General features: G+C 43.7%; 1 protein-coding gene across 2 annotated transcripts in view; it reads right to left on the reverse strand.

Annotated features, from left to right (window-relative positions):
• Nucleotides 1-19,913, reverse strand: part of SLC44A4 (solute carrier family 44 member 4) — a 316,116-nt gene that overhangs the window by 3,936 nt on the left and 292,267 nt on the right. For both annotated transcript variants that reach the window (XM_069237189.1, XM_069237190.1), the window contains exons 16-21: nucleotides 16,595-16,689; nucleotides 15,931-16,034; nucleotides 9,267-9,340; nucleotides 7,881-7,951; nucleotides 4,705-4,799; nucleotides 2,254-2,338 (exon numbers count right to left, since the gene is read on the reverse strand). In XM_069237189.1, coding sequence (XP_069093290.1) covers nucleotides 2,254-2,338; nucleotides 4,705-4,799; nucleotides 7,881-7,951; nucleotides 9,267-9,340; nucleotides 15,931-16,034; nucleotides 16,595-16,689 — 524 coding nt within the window. The remainder of the gene's footprint in view (nucleotides 1-2,253; nucleotides 2,339-4,704; nucleotides 4,800-7,880; nucleotides 7,952-9,266; nucleotides 9,341-15,930; nucleotides 16,035-16,594; nucleotides 16,690-19,913) is intronic.

Consider the following 19,913-nt stretch of genomic DNA (forward strand, 5'->3'; position numbering starts at 1 on the left):
ATATTTTTTTGTGGGTCTTAGTATTAAGGCCCATATTTATACTTTTTGACGCTAAACTGCGCTAACGCAGTTTAGTGTCAAAAAGTTTTGCGCCGGCTAACGCCATTCTGAAGCGCCATGCGGGCGCCGTATTTATTGAATGGCGTTAGCCGGCGCAAGCAGACCGGCGCTGCCTGGTGTGCGCGAGAAAAACCACGTACACCAGGCAGCGCCGGCGTAGGGGGAAAATGGCGCATGGGCGTCTTAAAATGGGGCAAGTCAGGTTACGTCGAAAAAATCGTCGTAACCCGACTTGCGCCATTTATTTTCGACGCCCATCCCCCATCAACATGACTCCTATCATTGTAAAGATAGGAGTCATGCCCCCTTGCCCAATGGCCATGCCCAGGGTACTTCTGTCCCCTGGGCATGGTCATTGGGCATAGTGGCATGTAGGGGGGCACAAATCAGGCCCCCCTATGCCACAAAAAATTATTTAAAAAAAATAAAAAAAATACTTACCTGAATGTCCCTGGGGTGGGTCCCTCCAGCCTTGGGTGTCCTCCTGGGGTGGGCAAGGGTGGCAGGGGGGGTCCCTGGGGGCAGGGGAGGGCACTCTGGGCTCATTTTGAGCCCACTTGTCCCTTAACGCCATGCCTGACCCAGGCGTTAAAAAGCGGCGCAAATGCGCCGTTTTTAGCCACGCCCACTCCCGGGCGTCTCTTTTGCCCGGGAGTATAAATACCACGTAAAGGCCTGGGAGTCATTTTTTAGACGGGAACGCCTCCCTTGCATATCATTAACGCAAGGAAGGGGTTCACGCTAAAAAATGACGCACATTCCGGGAACTTTGGCGCTATTCGCCTCTAACGCCATAGTATAAATATGGCGTTAGTTGGCGTTACTTTTGCGTCGAAATTGCGTCAAAAAAAACGACGCAATTTCGGCGCAAACGGAGTATAAATATGCCCCTAAGTGCCACAGCTCTAGCTCCCATGATCTAAAGGCTGCTTAGTGAAAGTAAGGGGTCTACCTAGATAGAACCAATTAGAACCTGTGGCAGAAGCGTAACTGTGCCACCTAGTACTACCCCTAAGCTGGTGGAGTTAGAGTAAGTACAAGAACCCTCCAGAAATACTAGAGTTGGTGCCAGGTCCCCTAATGTACTGTCCATTTTCCTGGTGGTGAAAAAATAATAAGCAACCACCCTGGATTAGTTCCGTTGGGGTCAAATTCCCCTCCCAGGTCTTAATTTGGCTACAATGTTTAGCATACTTCTGGGTCAGATTCTTCAGCAAGTTTACGTAGATGTTAAATAGAGCGTGTGCCAATGTTTATCCCAGGGGAACACCACAAGCAGAGACCTATGGAACCATGTGACACGCTAAAGAGCCTGCTGCTCCTGACTGGCCAAAAATGATCTGAATCATAAAACCTCTCCCCTCGTCTTCTACTGTTGGCTGAAAAAATAAGACTGGACGAAAGCCATTGTCATGCCCTTGGGTACATTTGACACTCATGAATCATTAACCTGAATAAATCTCTTCCAGATCTGGAATATTTCTCATCTTTTAGCAAAAATAATCGGAGTCTTTTAAAATGGCGTCATGCGGAGGAGAATTAGGGCCAGATTTAAAAGGCCCTATTGCCACCGGGGCATCACTTTTAAATGACGCTTCAGTGGCGCTATGCACTGCAAAGATTGTTTTTGTGCTGGAAGGTGTCCCTTCCTGTACAAAAACAATGTCTCCCACGGCGCAGCCATCCTTGCACCATGGTGCAAGGGTGGCTGCGTTGACGCTCTGCAGCAAATTTAGCACCGGCACAGGTCGGCGCCATATTCTATTAAATACAAAGCATCCCTACATTTTTAAAATGACAGTGCACGGTGCTGCCAAATGTGGCGCAGCGTCGCACTACGCCATTTTCTTTTCAATGTAGGCCTTAGTCTCTTTAGAAATGGAAAGAGGAAGTGCACCAAATGGAAATTGACACAATAATTACAAGACGTGAGTGATACTGTAACAGGAGGTAAGTTTGTCTGAATTAAAACCGAGCCCGATAAATGAGGAAGTGATGAAAACAGAGCAAGGAAATGACATAGATGATGAGGAAGGGAGACAGATGGAAAAAGAAGTAATGTAAATGCGAATAGGAAGTGATACAGATGGAAAGAAGTGAGTCAAATGGGAAAGGGATAGTTAAAGTATTAACCGAAGGCGGAGAAATAAAAGTAAGAAGAGCCTGCTATTCTGCTGTTGAAGGTGTACTCACAGAAGCAGAGGAAAAGTGTATCCACGCACATATTGTACACGCTGAAGAAGCCCTGAGCAATGATGTAGGACCCGACTATCACCGTCTGCAAAAGACAAAGAGAAACCAGCGAGCATAATCTGAAGCCAGGATTAGCTGAATTGAACGATTCTCATACATTGGCCCATGTTTATACTTGTTTTGCGGCCCATTTGCGTCACTTTTTGACGCAAAAGCGGCACAAACTTACAAAATACAATTATGGACTATATTTCTACTTTTTTAGCGCTGCATTTGCACCGCTTTTTGACGCAAAAGCGGTGCAAACGTTCAAAATACAATTGTATTGAACCACAGACATGCTTCCAGAGTTGAGGCTGTGGGACAGTATTACAGGAATGGGACCACAGACATGCTTCAGGGCTGCAGGCTGTGGGATAATATTACAGGAATGAGACTACAGACATGCTTCAGGATAGGAGGCTGTGGGGTAAAATTACAGGAATGGAACCACAGACATGCTTCCAGACGAGGCTTTGGGACAATATTACTTGAATGGGGCCACAGACATGCTTCCGGTCTTGAGGCTGTGGGATATTACTGCATGACGGGACCTCGGTGATGCTTCAGAACTAGGGTGTGTGGGATATTACTGCATAGCAGAACCAAAGGTATGCTTCAGGTTGGAGGATGTGGGATACTATTACAGGAATGGGACTACAGACATGCTTCAGGACTGGAAGATGTGGGATAATATTACAGGAATGAGACTACAGGCATGCTTCAGGACTGGAGGCTGTGGGTAATATAACTGAAATAGAAGCACAGACATTCTTCAGGACTGGAGGATGTGGGATAATATTACAGTAATGGGACCACAGACTTGCTTCTGGACTTGAGGTTTTGGATATTACTCCATGACGGGACCTCAGCCATGCTTCAGTGCTAGAGTGTGTGGGATATTAATGCATAGCAGAACCACAGACATGCTACAGAATTGGATAATATTACAGGAATGGAAGCACAGACATGCTTCGGGTTAGAGGCTGTGGGATACAATTACAGGAATGGGACCACAGTCATGCTTCAGGGCTGCAGGATGTGGGATAATATTACAGGAATGAGACTACAGGCATGCTTCAGGACTGGAGGCTGTGGGTAATATTACTGAAATAGAAGCACAGACATGCTTCAGGACTGGAGGCTGTGTTATAGTATTGCAGTAATGGGACCATAGACATGCCTCTAGACAGGTTTGTGGTATTATTCATGATAGGACTACAGATATGACTCAGAGCTGGAGGCTGTGGTATAATATTGCATGAATGGAACCACAGACATGCTTCCAGACTTGAAGTTGTGGGACAATAGTACAAAAATGGGACTACAGACATGCTTCGGGCTGGGAGACAATATTACAGGGATGGGACTGGAGGCTGTGGGATAATATTACAGGAACTGGACAAGAGACATGCTTCATGACTGGAGGCTGTGGGATATTACGGGAATGGAACCACAGACATGCTTCAGGACTGGAGGCTGTTGGATACTATAGCAGAAATGGAACAACAGACATGCATAAGGACTGAAGGTTGTGAGACAATATTCCAGGAATGGGACTACAGACATGCTTCCGGACTTGCGGTTGTGGGATATTACTGCATGACGGGACCTCAGTCATGCTTCAGGACTAGGGTGTGTGGTATATTATTGCATAGAAGAACCAAAGACATGCTTCAGGACCAAAGCTGTCAGATATTATTGCATGATGGGACCACAGACAAGCCTCAGGACAGGTTTGTGATATCATTCATGATAGGACTACAGATATGACTCAGGACCGAAGGCTACAAAGTACTGATGCCTGATGGGACTACAGACGTTCTTCAGAACTAATGGCTGTGGTATATTAAGGCATGATGGGACCTTAAACAACCAACCTGGTGTTTAAACAGAATATCGGAAACAGAAATGTAATCGCCAAAATATTGTGTCAAGAATAATAAGGGGAAAAAAAATTGTGAAGGTAATTTTCTATAGATAAACCAAGTTTTACTATGTATAACTCCAAATATATTTACCTTGGCGGAATATATATATATATATATATATATTTTTTTTTTTTCAAGGTACTTAGATGTGAAGTTAAGAACAATAAATCTATATTTACCTATTTGAATTACCTTCTCGATATTTTGCTCCTCGATATTTGACACAATAATATGTCCACAGAGTATTTCTGTTTCTGATATTTTGGCAGTGATCCCACACACAACAGGAATCAAGGCTGTGAGACAGTAGTGAAAGGCCAACAAGGTAATGTAGAGAATCAAAAGGCATAGGACAAAATTGCACCCTAAGAGGCCCCACACTGAGCTCTTCAGCACATTATGGCACTCTCTTCCATTAGCCACAGAGATGCTTCAAGGTTGTCTGGCACACATTACTGCACATGAGGATATATTCACTCACCAAGATGGGAATCCAATAGTAGTTCAGCCTAGGGGACTGGAAGGTTTGGTCTTTAATGGGGATCCGGTCTGTGAAGAAGAAGAACGCAAAGACACCTGCAAGACACAATGGAAATAAGGGGAGAGAGCAAGATAAATGCATTTTCAAGTCATCTTTATTTGTAACCTGTGATTTCACTGTGATTTCAGCCTTCAATCTTCAATGACACAAAAGATGATGGGAGGAATACTTGCAATAGTCTAACAATTGGCAATCACTCGGGGTAGCATTCCAACCAGGCCACCTCAGTTTGGACCCAGCCGTATGCAAATCAGTCTGGACCCTACTCCAATGGGAACAGTCCAGCCTGAACTGCCAGGCCAGAACCTCCCTGAGCTGGAACACCAGCAATCCAGGACCAGTATCACCCTAATCGGGGATTGTCAGTGACTTGGTTCCAGTGGCACAGTGAGCATGGGTCCCACGTCTGGGCATACCCTTGTCGCTTAAGTTGGTTCATCAAACATACAAAACGTGATGGTAGGAATGCTTGCAATAAGCCTAACCACTGGCAATCCCTCAGAATAGCATTCCAACCCAATGTTCTTTTCCCCACCATGCTACCTCAAGGCCCATCCATATTCAAACCATTCTTGGCCCTGCTCCAATAGGAACAGTCCAGCCCGAACTGCCAGGTCAGGTCTTCCCTGAAGCAGACTACAAGCAACTCAAGACCTTTACTAGAGTGGCATGGCGGACTGGAATGCGGCCCAGATAGATTGCCAGTGGCCAGCACCCCATCCATCACCTTGTGTTGCAGTTTACATCCTCAGTGCGACGGGCATGCCCAGATCTGGATTTTGTGCTCACTGGGCCATACGAATCAAGCTATACCTCATTGATGAGACCTAATTTGTTCAACATCAGTCTGGGGTTGCTTGTGCCCCCCTTTGGAGAGGGCCTCATCTGGCAGTTTGGGACTGAATGTTCCCATGAGAAGCAGGGTCAGTACTGATTTGCATACTGTAGGCCTTTGTCTACAGTAGCATGATGACGAAAAATGATGGACTGGAGTGTGACCCAGAGTGACTGCCATGTGGCGAGGTTAATTCAAGCATTCCATTCATCACCTTGTCATTATGCTAGTCTGCACCAGCCAGTACTTTCAACTTTGAACTCATGTCCCAAGTCAGTCCATCAGTTGGTCCTGCTATTCACTGATCGATAATTTGGTCAGTCCAATGATCAGTCTGTCTATCTATGCATATATCCAGTCGGCTCTTCTGTCAACCCATCCATTTGATGGGCTGTCCATCAGCCCATCTGTTAATCTACCCAGCTGGTCCACCTGTCTGCCCATCCGTCCGTTAGTCAGTCTAATCATCAGTTGTACAATACACAATACATATCTTCCACTTGTGTGGCCTAGTAGCGATGTGGCCATGCCCGACGGCTACATAATCCAGAGCTTTGTGTGTGATCAGCAGACTTTAGTAGATCTTTCAGCAGCATTCAGCATGTTAGACCATTTGATCCTTTAGCAGAGACTGTTTAATATTCATATCTGGAAAACAGCTTTGCACTGGATCGCTTTTGTCTTGTCTACGAGATCTGAAAAGCTCCAACTGAGTTCCTTCACGTCGCAACCAGACCTGTGCCACGTGGAGGATCTTTTTGGTTCCTCAATACCCCCTCTTATCCTTACTCTTAATTCACCTCCTGGTTCCTCTTCTGCATGCACTGGATTTTCAAGCAGAGAATGCACAGAGGGCCACCTGCGGCCCCCTGCACCTGTTCTCCATGAGCCTTTTCATGGCGGTGTTAAAGCCATGAAAAGGCTGGCAGAGAATAAGGTCGTAATCCGCAGGCAGATGAGGATCTCTGCCACCGCCAGACCACCGGGACCCAAGGTCCTGGCAGTCAGACTGACAGGGTTGTAATGTGGCGGTCGGACCGCTGCATTGGCGGCAGTCGAGACCACCACTGCGAGTATGGTGGTCTATAGACCGCCACACTCGTAATAAGGCCTATGTCCCAAAGACATCAAGAACCCCATGAGAGACAAGTATTTATTTTATTTATGGAGCTTTACACCACATAGGGCCTGCCTCAGAGCACCGATGGAAGGAGTAGCAAGTATTATTCAATAAGGATCTTACAGACTTGAAGGTGTCCTGGTGAATTAGCTTGGAAATGGGTATATGACCCGGGTCATGAGCAGAGCCTGACTTAAGGTTAAACACAGAAGTATGAAGAGGAAGATTGGAGTTAGGAAGGGCAGTTTCCTGGTACTTTGGTTCAAATCTTTGGCAAGGCAAGGGAAATTATGGATTGTAACGGAGTACCCAAAAGCGCGTAGTTATTCAGCGCAGTAAAAAACACAAAACACAAAAAGCAGGAGATACGATTAAAGGACAGGATAATGCAATAATACTTTCATGGTTTGAGCAGCATTTTTTTTAAGTTTTAAAAAGGTGCTACCCTGGAAGAGTAAAATTCTATTCTTGTATCTATAAACTGTTTTTGGACAGATTGCATGCTGCGTTCCAGGCCAGTCTAGAATCAGAACCAGCTTTCTGTCCGCTATGTTAGCTTGAGCAAGATTTTCATTAAAGCAAGGTAAAGGTTTAATTCTTAAGTGATTAACTCCTTCTTAAGTGGGCTAATTACATCACTATACCTCGTAACGTTACCCTATTAGTATAAACCGCATCTTAAGCCAAGATAATTTTGGTAGTCCATTTCATATTAATCAGCCATGAGGTCATTTTCAACCAATCTTTCACTATAGCCAAATTTCCCATTGTAGACTCTCTTTCCATGTATCTGTCCACCCTTCTGTCCTTCCACCTGTCCATCCATCCATCCCTTTACTGACCCATGTACTACGAATACATTCATTCACACATACAACCATCTCTCATTCAGCCCGCTACCTCATCTCTCACCACCAGCTGCCCTCAATGTCTCCTCAAGGTCTGGGCCCATGGTAGTGGTATATCTCAGTGCCTGTGACTGTACAATACTACACACTGGGTGGTATCAGTAATGCGGGTCCCCCATCAAGGCTGATAGTCATTGCTCTCCGTAACACAGACTTATTTAACAGATACTCGGTTCAGACACAGATGTACCGGTCCCTAACATTAACTAAGACAGACAGAGTAAATCACCAGATCTTTCCAGGTCACACTTACCCACTCCTCCCACAACCAGGAGCTTCCCAAAGAATATCAGCAGGTCTGTCACCTTATCAAGCACCACGACCCTGCGAAGACACAAAACAGGTATTAAAATGGCACTCGCCCCAAAAATGAAGGACATCCCTTAGGGCCAGATGTATAAAAAAAAATTGCACTCGCAAACGGCAACATCGGCCGTTTGCGAGTGCAAAATAGTGGTCTGCAATGCATCAAAGGCATTCGCAGACCACAAAATAGAAATCGCAAAAATTGCGATTTTTTTGCGTTGCGACCTGGATTTTGCGAATCGCAAGGCAATTCTGCAAAAAATCGCAAATTGCGATTTTTTGCAGAATGGTATTTTGCACATGCAAAATACCATGGTCTGCAACCAGGTGGTAACCTGGTGCAAAAATAAAAAATGCAGTAAAACTGCATTTTTAAATGTAACATGTAAAGCACACATGCCCTTTTGGCATGTGTGTACTTTACATGTTAAAAAAAAAAAATGGGTTGCAGGAGAGGGGGCCTTAGGCCCCCAGCACCCTGCCCTTTTGCATTTCCAAAATTGCGATTTCTGGTTCAGAAATCGCAATTTTGGAAATGCAAAAAAATCGCAGCTATGGGCCAACAGGCCCATAGCTGCGAATGGGGCCAGTATCGCAATTTGCGATTCGGTAATTGCATTTGCGATTTTTAAGAAATCGCTATTACCGATTTGCAATTGTGATACATGGCCCTTTGCGAGTCGGTAATAGCGATTTCTTAAAAATCGCTATTACCGAATCGCAATGGGCCAGAATCATACATCTGGCCCTTAGCCCCCCCCCAGCTTCTTGAGAACCTGAAACGTAGGCTTGCGGGTCAGGTGTGTGCTGGCTCGGTACACCCACACACGCAGGAATATGTGGCCTGCATCTGTGGCCCAGAGCCCTCTGTTGGCATCCTGGTCATACCAGCTTCCCTGTCGTAGCCCCACATATCATTGTGAGCCTGCAAGAGACCAAGGTGTAGGGGTGCACAGTAGGGTCTGTGTAAGGTTCTTATGCAGTAGTGGTGTAGGTCACAAACCAGCCTGGTCTCCCTCTTCCCATAGGTATGGGCACTGAAGGAAGGCGAGGGAAGGACCTTTGGTAACAGGTGTAGTGGGGCTCCAGGTAAACTATCCATCACCCAGATTCTATTCAACATAAAACAAAATTAAATATATGAAACTACCTATTAAGGAAACTTGTTTGAGTTTTTAAGTTTACTTTATTTGTGCCACTCTTATGTAAACTGGCTCTGCAGTTTGTCACTTTTCACCTGATGGCAAGTGGTCTGGAGTCCAGTGGTCTTTGAAAGGAAACTGAGATGAAGACCAGGTGCCTGTAAGAAGATCTCTCATTCGTGATACTCTACCTCACAATGTTCCTCATCAGAAGCTTGAAGGCGTTCTTGGCTGAGACGCAGAAGTTCTTCCCATAGACAGCAATCTGTAAAGGATCAGGAGCAGAGAGACATTAAACCCAATGATAAAACAGCTTACAGGCTCCATTTGTGGGAACTCTTAGAAGAAGGAAGCGAAAGGGGACTTCTATACAACTATCCTAGACTGTATATGAGACAGAGATACAAAAAACTGGACCTGTGATGTGTGTGTGTTCTCCATCAATAGCAACATGCCAGTAAGGTACATTCCAGAGTGCCCTGTAATTTAGATGCAATGATGCCGTGACTATAACTATTGGTCCCAGCCAGTATCTCTACATCCAAATCCTACCCTCCAATTATGATGTCTTTTTATCCCTGGAATTAGGAATAACCATGAGGACCTGGCACACTGGGTCCAAATCCATGTGCTTTATCAGATTCTGAGGACAATGCCACTCCATTCCTCTGAGCAGATGGTCAATGGGAGTCAGGGGGCCAAAGTTTGACTAGAATGTGGCCTAGCTGAGTAGTGTTTTGGGAGGGGGCCCGCAACCCCTGCTGGGACCAACACTTTATCCTACCTGTATCATTTGCTGTCCAGGAAGATCAGTCCCAGTGTTCTGGCGCCCAGTAATCCTAGCTGCGGACACACTGGACCACTTGTTATCGTGCTGAGAGATATCCCATCCAGCTATACCACTTTATCCTATAAAGAAGCTGTCAGTGTGCCTTGTAAAAGTTATGGCCAGAGGCATAATATCTAAATCTGCAAGTTAAGTTATGGTACGCTTATACTTAAAACAAAAAAAAGGTAACATGAGCTAACCTGCCATGTTATAAGTGAGGCTGCAGCCGGTCTACTCATATTTAAACTGGCACAATTTCTAACTTTGGTTTAGAAAAAGATAGGAAAGTAATTTGTGCAGCATATAACCAATTAATAAAAAAGAAAATCATTAGTCAACATGGTTTTTCTGTTTATATCTTGCAAGGATGACCTAACAGGATGTCATTTTTCTGCCTTTAAGAAATCTAGGCCCATATTTATACTTTTCTTGCACCACATTTGCTTAATTTTTTTACGCAAAAGCGGCGCAAACTCACAAAATAGAATTCTATTTTGTAACTTTGCACCTCTTTTGGATCAAAAAATGACGCAAATGCGGCGCAAAAAAAGTATAAATATGGGCCCTAGTTTGGTCTGGTGGTCTTATCCCCCTACCTTGGATAAGTCCCCTCAAGACAACTTTTGTGGGTGCTCCATGCCCCAAAGTACTGCTTAATTAAAGGCCTTCCTGCTGAGCACGGTCGTTCTCATTTGATAGATGCAGTCAACTGGAAGCCACAATACTGGGGCTCCTTTGACCAGCAGATATCTCACATATGAAAAGGAATCCTTCATCCTTGTTGTGGACTGCTTTGAGCCTATAAAGATTGGCTTTGGGAAGGGCTGGAATGGAAATCGATAAACTTAGACAAAGCTCAGTTCAGGCATTCTGCAAAATGGGGGGAACAAAACATTGTGCAATTACTTTTGCAGTAAGGCAGCCGTGAAAAAAGTAAAGGATGGAAACTTGATCTCTGGTATGATTCTTTTGCCAATCACTGCTGGAATAACTTTTTAGAAACCGCTAACACCATCCTCAAATCAGATTGCTGTTTGAAATTGAGAAGACTTAAGAAGACTGACTGCTGGAAGAATCCCCACCTACCCATAGAAGAACTCCTGCATGACTCTCTATCTGAAAAGGTACGTCACAAACCATATGGCTGGTCTGCTGTTGACCCACAAATCTAAAAGTTAAAATCTTACCTAAAACAGCTTTCCTGCTGTGGTACTCACTGCCCTGTTGCTTAGAACTGAAGGAGGTCCTAGAGACCAAAGGAGCTGTGTCTACTTGGATGAAAAGCAGTGGTATCTGGACCATTCACTGTGGACCTGTTTCAACTAGGGAAAAATCTGTTTCCTGCTGGGATTGGTGGACCAGTGTCTTCGGAGCATATTGGGGCACAACAAACAAAAATAATAAACTTTTCCTGAACTTTGACACTTTCCAGGTTTGTCCCACTTGGAGGTATTATGCATGAAGTTTGATGCGACCACAGATCCATGCAAAGAAGGTATCCAATCTCGGGCGGTTTGTTTGACTGCATCGTTCAGCCGTGCTTTCTCAAGATTTGTGACCATCAAAAAGGTTTCTAAGTGCAAAGATAAAACTGATGACCGACAAAAGCCACCAAGCCTTGCTTGGCTTGCTCCATCACAGGTCAGCCACGAAAGTCTTGACAATGATAAACAACCTCAATCAACTGCATTGTATTTTTAATTCTGACATTTTTTTTCTGTCAGTGGTTTTTAAAATATTTTTATAACTTCTCATATCTACATCCTTTTTTAAATATTTCGTTGGCTTATTAAATCAATAAATGTGACAATTTTTAACTTATTTGGCTAGAAATGTGAACTTCTTAATTGTAATATTTGTTTTGGTTTAGTGGTGCATGTAGCACATGCACTTTTCAATGAGAAAGGTCTTAAAGCTCGTACCAAGCCACAAAGAGTAAACTTGGTATTCTTAACAGAACCCCATTTTAACTTTTAGGTGCTAGATTATTTTGAAAGCACAGAAACTGAGCCACAGCTGAAATCAAGACCTCTCTCCCAGAGGTTAATAATCTGGGTAACAACAATGCATCTGCCTGTGTGTGGGATTCCGAAGCACTTCACAAGGGAAAATCTCTCATTTTTAAAGGTATAACTGTCTAATTACAAAGTAAAAATAATGATTTGGAGGTAATAGTGTTTGAAAATATGTAAAGCCCCATTTATTAAAAGGGAGCATTTAAAAAAACTAAGCTGTCTTCCATGACAGCTTCATTAGGTGTAAATCTCCACCCTAGCCTGCAATTCACTAAATTACAGGGTCTGCAACTGCTAAACGGCTTTTTAAAATGTACATACCCATTTTGCGATTTGTTAAGTGTTTACCGAAACATGAAATGGGTTTAGAAATGCAATTTGGAAGGAGAATGTTTAGAGCGTCTCTTCCAAATTGCGATGGAAGCCATTCCAAATTGTGATTCAGAATGCTATGCATCAATGGTTTGCAACAGGTATTTCGGTTTCAAACTACTGATAGGCTCCCAAATCCTCAAAGGAGGTGGCAAGCCATACCCTGGTTCTGTGAATGCAAAAAAAGTTTGGGAGTCAGCAGTGGTCCAGTGGACCACTGCCAACTCACACTGTTTTAAAAGACTAGATTTATTTCTTAAATGCATACCTGTGTCCTTCAAGAAAAACAGGCTCCATTAGAAAATCTACTTTATTTAAAAGCAATCACAGACATGGTGGAGGTCTGCTGATCCCAGTAGGACACCATCTAGTTGATGGCATCCCAGTGGGTACAAACGCAATTTGTGTCCTACCTAATTTTTCAAGAGGTAGGTCAAACTGCAACTCACTTGCAGTGGTGATTTTGCAAACTGACCTATGAAAAAATACGTTGGTTAGCAAAATCAGAAACGATTCAATAAAGGTCGGTCTGCAATTTGTGACTTTTTGCTAATCAATTCTTTGTACATCTGGCCCTTAAAATCTACATAAACATCCTAAAATGGATCAGGCTGTTAAGTGTTATGGTTTGTAGTGTGAACAGCCGCATTTTTCATGAGTTCAGTGAAGATCCATTGAATGGAAATTTAGGATTGCAAGTAAGTAACTCTTTCTTCTCCATCACCGTATTTTCAGTAACTGGCTTGTACACTTAATAGAATAGGATGCTCATCTCCAGCTTAAACAGGCCACGAACAAGGATAAGACTGTAGAAAAGGTGTACAGTGAGATGATGGCTGTTATGTCAACAACCAGTTTTCTAGAAAAGCTTCTCCTATTTGGTGTCTATCTTGGGTTCATGGCAGCAATGACGTTCATAGACTGCAGTCCAGGTTGCAGCTTTACTGATCTCAGCAATGGGGGCATTCATAGGTAGAGGTGTTGCAGTCACTATTCCCACTATGGAGTGAATTCTGAGTATTTGAAAAATACAATTGTTGGATTTTAGGGAATAAGCTATTAAGCTAGATACAATTCAGTATCCTATGAAATCACTGGGCATCGACAACCCTGTACACAGATACAAAATACAAAATTGCTGCTTTAAATATGTTTTTTTGGATTGTTGTAGTAATAAGAGAAGATTTTTTTGCATCCAGGGTTCGAAGGGATTTTTCTCCCAGAGCCAACAGGTTTAAAACAAAACTAGAAATGCAGTGCACTTTGATTGAAATTGAAATCCAATATCACTTTAGGGGAGAAGATTGAATATGTCTCAAAAAGTACTGGCTCAAACAGCAAAGCTACAACTCTGGTTACTCACCGGTTACAGAGGCCTTAGCATATGTGTCTGTTAGCTTTTATCCATTATTAGACACTGAGGCCTCAGATATGACTAATATTTGGCGATGGTGTTTCACAAAAAGCTATTAGTACCAATTAGATGCACCAAGGAAATTAGGACACATCGACAGCAAAAAATTAGAGGCCGCAACCCAACCTGAACTATCACTCAAATGTCAATTTTGAAACATACCAATATTTGGTCCCCAAACCCCAGCTTCTCACTTTCTAAAACACCCAAATTTTACCACTACCATTTAGTAAAAAACTTATTTTTATCAAACACTGCTTTTGTCCACAGACACCAACATTTCATTTTTAATAAAATAATTCCTCTGTAGCCATAGGTTGATCTTTTTTTTTAACATTAGTTTATTTTAGGATTAGCTATTCCTTTGGAAATAAAAGAAAGGGTTCCTCTCCACTGTGAGGTGAGCACAGTGAAAAAGCGAAGGATTGCTGTGCAAAAGCCCATATGACTGGGTGGCATAGTAGGTTAATCCACCATCTTGCTCCATTAACACATGTGGTAGTCTGGGTTAGCAGTCTAGTTATACTGCTGGGACTACGCCCAAGATTCTATTTTGGAATGGAATCATGTGTTGAGCGTTCTAGGACTGTCACAGGATCTGGACCTTGAAGAGCTCAGGGTTAGAGCCTCTTCTCTGGAGCCTGTCTGTAGGGGTTCTGTGACTGGGGCCTGCACACCTGCCTTGTGGTTTTACTTCTTTCACATCATTACAATATGTTGAAAGAGACAGAAATTCAGGCCTCACTTTACAGAACTTGGCCCTTCCCTCACCAAGAGAGTGATCATGCTAGAATGCAGGAATGGAGGCAGGAATGGAGGCACAGGCGGATGTAGATTTCTTTTTCTTGAATGACATATGAGAGAACAGGTCCAGACTGAATCTGATGGACTCTGGGATGCAATAGGTGACCAACTGAAAATATCAGGCATCTTCAATTATGATCCTATCAGATTACTAGTGATAAAGAGAGATGGGCATTGTCTCATGCGTCTCTCCTTAAGTATGTTTTTAACTTACTGTTTTGTTTAATCATTTTAATTTTTTGTGTTATATATTGCTAATGTATTTTAATCAATGCCTAACAAGGTTGGACAATTTATCAACTGATAGCTGGATAACTAAAACATTTGTCATTGTTCATCCTGGGAAGAATTGTATGTATTTTGCCCTATGTGATATTAAAGCTCCTCACAACCTGATATTTTTGTGGTGCTACATTTAGATGTCCTGGGTGAAATATAGGGTGCTGTAATGTGTGTTATGGGTGAGTGAGTGCCTGTAGTTTTGAGAGCACAAAAAGTGAATCCTCAAGGGGAAATGTTCGGCTTGACAGTCCTCAAAGGTGCTCGGTCCCCTTGGGTGTGGAGCCCCTCTCTTGTTTATACGGATAACTCTATATGAGAGAAGCCAGAGACAATCCCAATGACACGGATAGAGCAGACACAGAGATGGAACTCTGTGAGAGGAAACAGACAGGACAATGTAAAGAACAGACAGAGAGGACAATCTGTGACACAGTAGACAAAGAGAAGGAAGAAATGGGGACAGGAATGAATTTTAGGTAATGAAAAGAGATTAAAGAAATAAAAATACTGAAGAGCATTACAGAGTGGACACTGAGAGGATGTTCACAGAGAGATGGAAGTCTGTGGGAGAGTACAAAAGACCAAGATCTGTAACAGAGTTGGCGTGGTGATGTAAGAGACTCTAAGATCAAAGTCTCACAGACTGGTAAGAGACAGAGCTGTAATCCGGTGACAGAGTGGACAAAGAGAGACAAAATAGAAGTAAAGGGGTGTACGTTAAACAGTAAAGAGAGACTGATGGAAAGATCCAAAGAGAGAGCTCTGTGACAGAGTGGAAGCACTGAGGGTTTACACAGTGAGATGGAAGTCTGTGACAGTGGTCACAGAGAGAGAAAAGATGCTCAAAGCGAAGCTTGTGAGATAGAAATCACAGAGGGGGCACACCTGTGAGATAATACGGACCTAGAGAGGAAGGTCTGATAAAAAGCAGAGAAAGCCATTCAGACTGAGTGATACAGACCTGAAAGTGTGTAGGATAGACTGGGTAACCATAGATAGAGGACAGGTGCAACCTAATGGTGTCAAGGATAAGAGTGCACTAAAAGTTGCAAGAGAAGGCAGTTGCCCACAACTTCAGGTCAAAGAAGGCATTCAGAGAGGACAGAGAACCTGCTGCCTCAAACTAGTTTACTTCTCACCATAATGTAGGCGTTGCGGTTGAGAAACTTGATGAACTTCTCCAAACACCAGAAGCAGCACTTGAGGCAGCACAGGAGGAACTTGGTGCAGGGATTGTGAACATCTGGGAAAGGCATCAAGAAGTGGTCACTTCAAGGGGAGCACAGGACAGGGTGGCTGATGAGAAGCACGGGCGCCTACTCTGCCCCCATATCACCTTGTACAACAGTCCTCAGCCCATCAAGTGAGGGTTCATACCACCCTCTTCAACTGGAACATCCCCAGGTGCACCCTAGACTCATAAGGTGCCATCAGGCCCCATGCTCTGCTTTTTACCTACCCATCAATGTCTACAGCTACAAAATATCATCTATCTCCCTATCTACCCAGCCATCTGTCTTACTAGCTTACCATCTATCTGACCATCTATCAATCTACATATTATTGAATTCATCCATCTACTGGTCCATCAATCTATTCAATCATATATTCCGCCATCTACATATTTGTCCACCCACCTAACTTTTGAGACATGAGTATAGAGCATGCTGCAGGGTGGGACCTTCGCCTGTGATTCCTTTTTCTAGAAATGTTGCTTCTGAGTCAATATAGGATACGCCAATCAAGCCCCATTGTCTCACGTTACCAAGTACCTCTCTGGCTCTGCAGCCTCAGCACACTCACCCTTCAGCTTGTGGTCCAGGTACTCCAGCACGATACGGATCATCTGGACAATAGTTAAGATAAGTGCGCCGAACGCCAAGGAGCCCGTGTGGTACCTGCAGGAGACAGAAACACAGGATTAGCCGCTCAGGTCCCTGCAGCTGTAAACCTGTGGTGCATCATGGGGGGTAGAGCATGTGTCTCTGTGTGTGTACATTGACTTCTACAACTCACAAAAGTATGTGTCAAGCATTCCAGTTGAACATGTAAATATGGCAGCCCATTAAGATTATGAGAAGCACCACTGAATCAAGCTCTGGTCACTAGCCCTCAGGTAAAAATGAATTTTATAAGTCCAAGCACAAGCTGAGGGACACCAACAAGCATGGAAATGCCCCCATAATCAGCAAACAACTGACAATCACAACTGCAAATACAGAAACTAAGGGCCAGATGTAGCATTATCCGAATCGCAAATTCGGATGCAGAACGGTGTCTCAGACACCGTCTGCGAGTCGCTATGGGGTCGCAAAGACCCACCTCATTAACATTAATGAGGTGGGTCGCATTTTGCGACCCCATAGCTAGTCCCTGCACTCACAGGGATGGTGGCCTGCTGAAGAGAGCAGACCTCCATGTCTGTGACTCCTTATTAAATAAAGCAGTTTTTAAAAATGTATTTTGAAGCACGTTTTTCTTAAAGGAAAACGAGTTGCAAAATAAAAAAAATAACAAAACCATTTGGTTTCGGTTTTTCAGAGTAGGCTCTGAAAACCCTTTTTGGCAACATTCACAAAGGGGAAGGGGTCCCCATGGGTTACCACCAGTGTGACACTGGTGGTAACTCGAATTGCTTTGCGACCGCATTCGCGGCCACAAAGCAATTTAGCATCGCGGTGCGAGTCGCAAATGATTGAACACAACAAGCGACAGCACTGACAAAGCAGCACACTACGCATCAAGGGCAGTGCATGCAATCTGTCTAGACCAGTTTAAATCTGCTAAAGAGAAAGAGCCTGGACCGTTCCAGGACTGTACAGGTCCCAGGCACACATGTGGAACAAAAAAGGCTCCATGGCCTACGAGGTCAGAGGATGCTGAGAGCGCCAGATGCACAGGCATGCATGCCTCCCAGCCCCCACAACTTGAAGGGTGGTCTCCCTAGCACTGTCCTAGGTTGCTAATCAGAGTTCCATGCCTGCAGGGCATCACATTATTAGGCAATTTCAAATACAATGGAGCATTTAGGACAAGAATGTGCAAGGTGCTATTATAAGTAAAGGGCATCTACTTGAATTTCTAGTTCTCTACTTTGGGAATCTTAACCGAACAAAAATACTGTGGGCCAGATTCACAAAGGTAAACTTAGGCCAGAAGTCTAATTCAAGACCTGAAGTCTAAGTTTAGACCTGAAGCCTAACTTAGGCTTTTAAAAAAACATATGGCCATCTAAAAGAAGGTACACTTTCTTTAGTCAGATATCTCTGGTTAATACTAAAAGTAAGATTTTGAGGTGACAGCCCGTGGAACTAATATAATGTCTCATTTTTAAAACAGAAAATTGATAGAAGGTGAGCATATAGACAGCACTGAATCAGAGTGTAAAGCTGCATTGTCTCTTTGAGACACTCAGACTAACCTTCCACCCCGCTGAGCTGGCAACTAAAAGACAGCTCAAGTTTGAAGCCAAGACGGTGCTTAGGAATTTTATAAACTCAGTCCACAGTCATGGACTTCTGTGGAGGTGAGTGGACTGCTAATAAATGCAGTGAAAAGTCCCATGACAGAAATCTAGGATTACACATTTCTTTCTATAGGCTGGTAGGTGCTAAGTGGGCCTTTTTGTAAGAGGCATTCATGGAAGATGCTGCCAAATATCTGAGATAGGGCTGCTGTTTCTTCCTAGCATATGATGAACTTCTTCATCTAATGGATGCAGAAAGTCTTCTACATCTGTGCATATGATGCTCTGGTGAAAGATGAAGTGGCTGTATTGAAGACATTCGGAAGGCAGGCTGCCAAGGCCAGTGGCTGCAGATTGTAGTGCAGTGCCTTGCCTGAGAACACAGTCAATGCCAAATTGCCTAACCTTTCTTTGAGCGGTCCCTCCATAACATAACATTTCCCATGTTTAGGAGGTACATCATGTTGACCGGTCCTTCACTACTTCTAGGAAGGATGTCAAAGTGAGTTGAACTGTAATGTATGGAAGGTATTTACTCCTTCTGGAACTACTTGCCTTACAGAGGAAGCTGATGAAACTGAGCTACTCAACCAACCACAAGCCAACAGGATACACCTGTCACTCTAACCTCGGGGAGGACAGGTTGTTGGGATAGAACTCCTTTCATCTTCTTTTCTCCTTTTGTCCACAACAGGAACGGCTGCAAAGCTAACTCTTCCCTCATTAAAGAAGGATCCTATCCATGCAAAGGTTTTGATCAATGGCAGAGTTGGTCAGGTGTGCTGGATATGAAGCAAGAGGTAATGGAGTGCCGTGAAGTTGAATATGGCAGGATGACAACTCTGAGGTAGTCTAAAGGTGAGTGAGCATGTCAGAGAGCAGGTCCAGCCCAGAGGGAGTGAATCACCTGACAGAACCTGAGAGGCAACAATATGAAATTCCTGTTTCAGAGACAAGACTGGAGCCTGATAATATTGAAAGCCCTAAATGCGACCACTGGTTGGTCCACACATAAAGACATAGGGTAATGCCTGGTAGGACGCATTGCAGTAAAAAAGAAAAAGAAACCAAGTAGGAGATTCCTCATGCATAGCCTTGTACTAGCTAAATGCAGATTTGCCATTAGATGGATGTCATCAGTAGCTCCAATGATTGCAGAATGGATGAGAGATATGGCTGAATGGGCAAATGCTGAGGAGTGCCACATGCATAAAACATGCAGAGACAACAAACTTGAGGATGACCTGCAAACCCGGGCAGCAATGCTCACCGAGATACTAGACCCCCGATGCCCTCACCCCTTGAGTGCGACAGTGGGTTAGAGTTAATGAACAGGTAGTGTCCAATTGAAGAGTGTGATGGGTCACCGTGTTATTAGTATTAAGTAGAAATTACCAATTATTTTCCTTTCTTATTGTACATGGCTTGTTATATAGTGCTAAACTGTATATGGCGGAAATTGGTTAAATCTGCTCGGTGGGATGGGGGTTCCTTAACTGTCATTGTGATTTTACACAACATTCTGAACTGTTCTTGTTAAGTTTACTGTACAAATGCCAATAAAAACTTAGACAAAGAAAAAGACAGGAGCCTGAACCACATTACAGCAGTGCTATTTCTCAACATTTCAAGTTCAGAGCACACTGAAGGCAGCCC

Source organism: Pleurodeles waltl, chromosome 6 (assembly GCF_031143425.1).
Source record: "Pleurodeles waltl isolate 20211129_DDA chromosome 6, aPleWal1.hap1.20221129, whole genome shotgun sequence".
Taxonomy (NCBI): Eukaryota; Metazoa; Chordata; class Amphibia; order Caudata; family Salamandridae; genus Pleurodeles; species Pleurodeles waltl.